General features: G+C 34.1%; 1 protein-coding gene across 1 annotated transcript; it reads right to left on the bottom strand.

The window, feature by feature from the left end:
- Positions 1 to 3,939: 3,939 nt before the first annotated feature.
- On the bottom strand, positions 3,940 to 4,533 carry LOC140451793 (uncharacterized). Its single transcript, XM_072545649.1, has one exon. It carries the CDS (start codon positions 4,531 to 4,533, stop codon positions 3,940 to 3,942), a length of 594 nt encoding a protein of 197 aa, XP_072401750.1.
- Between the last annotated feature and the right edge of the window lie 258 nt (positions 4,534 to 4,791).

Genomic DNA, 4,791 nt, shown 5'->3' with positions numbered 1-4,791 from the left:
CGTTCCATTCAGCTATTCGTAAAAAGAATTTTATTTGCATACGAGTTTACTTAGCATTTTTATTACCATGCTGTTTTGTTACAAGATTTGATTAAACATGGCTTTGAATTCTTCTAAAAACTTCATAAGAATAGTGTTTGAATCTTGGTTATCTGAAGGAGCAGCAGGAGGTTGTCTATTACTCGCTGCATTAGCATAGCTTACATTTGGTCTTACTGTATTGGGTATAAAGTTTCTGTTACGTGCTTGCGACATATTTTGGTGATGATTATATGTAGTTTGTGCTATATTTTTATTTCTATTTAAACTACGATAATATTCGCATTCTTTATAGTTAGCTGGGTGATCTCCTCCACATAAAGCAAACGTAGCTGGTGTGTTCTTGTTCTTTTTACAGCTGTTTGTACTGTGCTGCCCTCCACATTTCACACAGACATATGGTCTATTGCAATATGTTTTTGAATGGCCATATAATTGACATCTCATACATTGGATGATATTTTTGTTTTTGATGGGTGGCTCAATTTGTATATTGCAGTGTTGTAATTTCTGAATTTTATAAATATCTTGGTTATTGTCTGATGGTTCAAGGTCAACAAAGAACATATTTACCGGCTCTTTTGTAATCCTATGTTTAGCATTAATGATGTTTCTTACCTTATGACCCAGTTTTGTCAGTTCTTCTTTGATATCTTTTGTGGCATGTGAATAGTGAAGGTATTTAATTACGACTCTATAGGCCCTTTCTTCCTTTGGTTGATATGTGTGATGAATAATGTTGTTCTCTCTCATATATCTTGATAATTTTCTGTATATTTCTGGATCGCTACAAATTATTTTGACTGTATTATTTGCCATAGTCCTGGTTTCGTATTGTTCAGCTTCAGCTATTTCTGTAAATTGTTTCCTCATTTCTGGGAAGTCGCTTACACCGTAAACAAATATTGGTGGTGGTTTAGGTTTTCTTGGCGCTGTTTCATTTTGATTGGTTTCATTTTCTTGGGTATTCGTTAGTGTATTATATTTGTTCGATAGTGTAATGGCATCATCTTCTTTGTCTGTTTTTACATTTGATCTGATTTTTCTGCGTTTTGTAGTTTTAACTACTTGCCATGAGTTTTTTGTTGACACATTTGCACTTTCTGGTTCGTCATCGCTTGTTGATGACATTCTGTAGTATTGATGGCTATTTCTGTTATTTATATTGCTGTTGTGTGGCGCGTTTTGTTGATTTATATATTGTTCTTGATTGGGCGGAAATATCATATTCGTCGAAGAATTGGTGGTTGGTTGATTTATTTGCATATTGTACATACCTGGTGTTTGTGATGAGATTTGTGGATAACCCTGTATATTGTTGATTTTTGATTGACCCTGTGTGTTGTTTGGAATCTGCATTTGTGGGTAACAATTCATTTGGTTTGATGGATACTGGATTGGTAATGGCTGGCTGTTTACATTTTGCATTTGTTGGCTAACTATGTAGTTGTCGAATCCTGGTCCATTCCCAGTTGGAAACATTATAATTAAATTACTGAATTGTTTTTAAATTTAATTTGATGAGTTTATTGTTTTTAAGTCTATTACTAATTGATTGCTTTTTAATCACTCAACATTTACTTATCTGTTCAATTCGATAAAACCGGTCGCACGTTGATAACGGAGAACCACCTAACGTCAGCTCGGTTTGTAGTATCGATGTGAACTACTTTCAACCATACAAAGAATAAAAATTTTCGAATACATAAAAGCTGTTGGATTAATAGTACAGCCCAAAAATGTTGTTTGGGCATCCAAAATAGCAAACAACCGCATCTGCATCTACCTCTCCTCTAAATATATAGTTGATCAATTTCTTAGCTCCCACAAATATATAAATATTGATGGTAACCAGATTGAAGTAAGAAGACTTATAACCCCTGCCCAGAGACTCATCATATCTAATGTATGTCCTACTATACCTAATAGCATAATTAAAGAGCACTTAAAAACTATGGGTATAAAATCCGCCTCCAACATGACGTTTCTACGAGTAGGTATGCAAGACTCAGAATACAGCCACGTACTCAGCTTTAGGAGGCAAATGTTCATAAGTCCTTTAGAAAATGCATCAATTCCTGACTAATTTCTAATCTCATTCGACAATACATCATATCGACTATACATTTCCATAGATGTTCTAAACTGCTCCAGATGCAAGATTGTCGGACATCACGATTCTGACTGTCCTTCTTTATCATCATCAAGTAACTCAATTAATCAAATGGAAACTGACCATCACGTGAATATACATAACTCTACCAATGAAAAATATAATCAGCTACAAGATCAACCACAAAACCAATACCAAGAAGATACCGAAACATTAATGGAACCAGAACCCAATACCATACAAAATCACGTATCAGCTACAAAGGACCAAACCACTTCCTCACAAACAAACAATGAATTACAAATCTTGAATCAACCAAAAATATTCCAAGATAATTCCTTAGTAATTGAAAGCGATAGAAAAACCACTGAAATTACTCCTGCAACTAAAAGACAAATATCCTCTTCTGAAATTCTTGAAAATGACCTACTTCCTCCCGATACTCAAAAACCTAAGAAAAAGCCTAAAACCCAAGAAGATATTCCAATTATTCTAAATCAAATTAAAGAAAAAATTAAAAATAGAAACCCTTCCTTTACACTTACTTTTCATGAAATATGTGATTTTCTGGCAAACTCCCTTCACTCAAAACATCCTGAACGCATTGTTAAAAATTATTCAAATGCAAGCCAAGAAATAAAAGAAATTTTAAACTTTATATATTCTCAAATACAAAATAAAACTTTAAAAAACAATACCACCAGATTGAAGAAGAAACTGCTTCTCAACAGTTCTTCTTCTACTGACGAAACTGACTAAGAATCAAGTTCTCAACAATATATAGTTAACACATAAAGAGTTAATGGCTAGCACATTCATATTATAGTGGAACCCCAACGGTTACTTTACACATATAGAATCCATTAAGCTTCTTATACACGAATATCTTCCTTTAGTCATATGCCTAGAAGAGACCCATTTAATTGTTGAGTGTCCAGTGTACCAGAACGAAAAAATCGCGTGTGCCCTTAGTGATAATTAAAAAAGTATACTAACGTCAAATTTACAGTTTTTATTAAGTTATCTTAAAATGACTAAACTATATACCAGATTGTAAAAAATATTTTTTTATGTAACAATATGCATCTTGCTGTTTGTGTATGTCCCCCCGCTTATAACCCTTAGTGGTTGATGCGGGTATATTTGTTTAAATAAAAAAACAAAAAAAAACATTTGGAACAAATTCATTAAATTTAGTGGCTTTGTTCATTAGAAAATGGGGCCCATGCCACCATAATGTATTGTCTACCAGCAGGGCCGTTGTGGTACCGCGAGACAGAATATCTGCTGGGTTATTTTTAGAACCTACGTGATTCCATAAATAAGTTCGCGTTAACTCCTGTATTTGAGTTATACGGTTTGCTACGAAGATTGACCAACGAGAAGGATGAGAATTTATCCACGCGAGTACAATTTGGGAGTCTGTCCACAGCCTAACCGAAGCTATGGAAGAAACCTTTGGTGAAATAATGAGAACGATATTTGAAATCAGGGTAGAAAACAAGACAGCCCCTAATAATTCAAGCCTGGGTAGGGAAATGGTTTTTAGCGGAGCTACAAGGCTCTTTGAAGTGATTAAGTTGCACGAAACGGCTCCATTTTTATGTAAAACCCGTAAATAGATACAAGCACTATATGCCTTCATGCTTGCATCGCAGAAACCATAGATTTCAATTCGAAAAATATTAAGCGGATTGAGCAGAGGTCTTGAGATTGTAAGTTTTGCAAGATCAGGAATGTGATCTAAAAAATTCAACCATTCTGATGATGTTTCTCCTGTGAGTTTGTCATTCCAAATTAAGTTGCTTATCCATATTTTTTGCATTAACAACTTTGCAGATAGAGTAATCGGATTTATTAGACCTAGAGAATATGTCAGACTGAGAATTCCAACATATTCCAAAAACTTTATTTAACGAATTACCGCGTTTTATTACATAATTAGATTTTTGAGATTCAGAGGAAATAGAATCGAGAAACTCGGAAGAATTAGAACTCCATTTATGGAGTAGTATTCCAGCTGAATTTAAACTCGTAGAAAATTGCTTATAAGTCTTGTACAAAGTGTTGATATCATTTGCACCATCTAAAATATCTACATAACAAGAATTTTCTAGAGATTCAGCAGCTAATGCCGATAATGCTAATGAATTTGTGCCGTAGGTCACGGTCTGAAGTTCCAGACATTTTAATTCTTCTTGCGGGGAATTGCGCCACAGAATGTTTAATAGAAATGTTTGTTTCGGGTTAATTCCTATTTGCCTAAACATTTTTTCGATGTCTGCGATGAGAGTATATTTGTAGAGTCTAAAGCGAATTAGAATTTCGCACAAATCAGGTTGTACAGTATAACCTTTGAGCATAATATCGTTGAGAGACATTTAAGGTTGATTTCATTGATCCATCAAATACAACCCTGAGTCGAGTAGTTAAGCTATCATGCTTGAAAACACAATGATGTGGGAGAAAAAACTTATGTTCGGACGATTCATTAATCTTAGAAAGAGGAACGTATTTACAATGACCTAAAGAGATATATTCTGATATGAATTCAGTGTACTGATGCCGTAATTCAATATTGAAGCCTATTGAGCCTTTTTTCAATATTGAAAAAACGTCTTTTTGCCAAATGAAATGAT

Source organism: Diabrotica undecimpunctata, chromosome 10 (assembly GCF_040954645.1).
Source record: "Diabrotica undecimpunctata isolate CICGRU chromosome 10, icDiaUnde3, whole genome shotgun sequence".
Lineage (NCBI taxonomy): Eukaryota > Metazoa > Arthropoda > Insecta > Coleoptera > Chrysomelidae > Diabrotica > Diabrotica undecimpunctata.
Note: the sequence above shows the minus strand (reverse complement) of the source record. Positions and strands in the feature narration are given on the sequence as shown.

Coding starts and splice junctions, on each gene's coding strand:
- LOC140451793 (XM_072545649.1), bottom strand. CDS start 4,533: ATGTCTCTCAACGATATTATGCTCAAAGGTTATACTGTACAACCTGAT.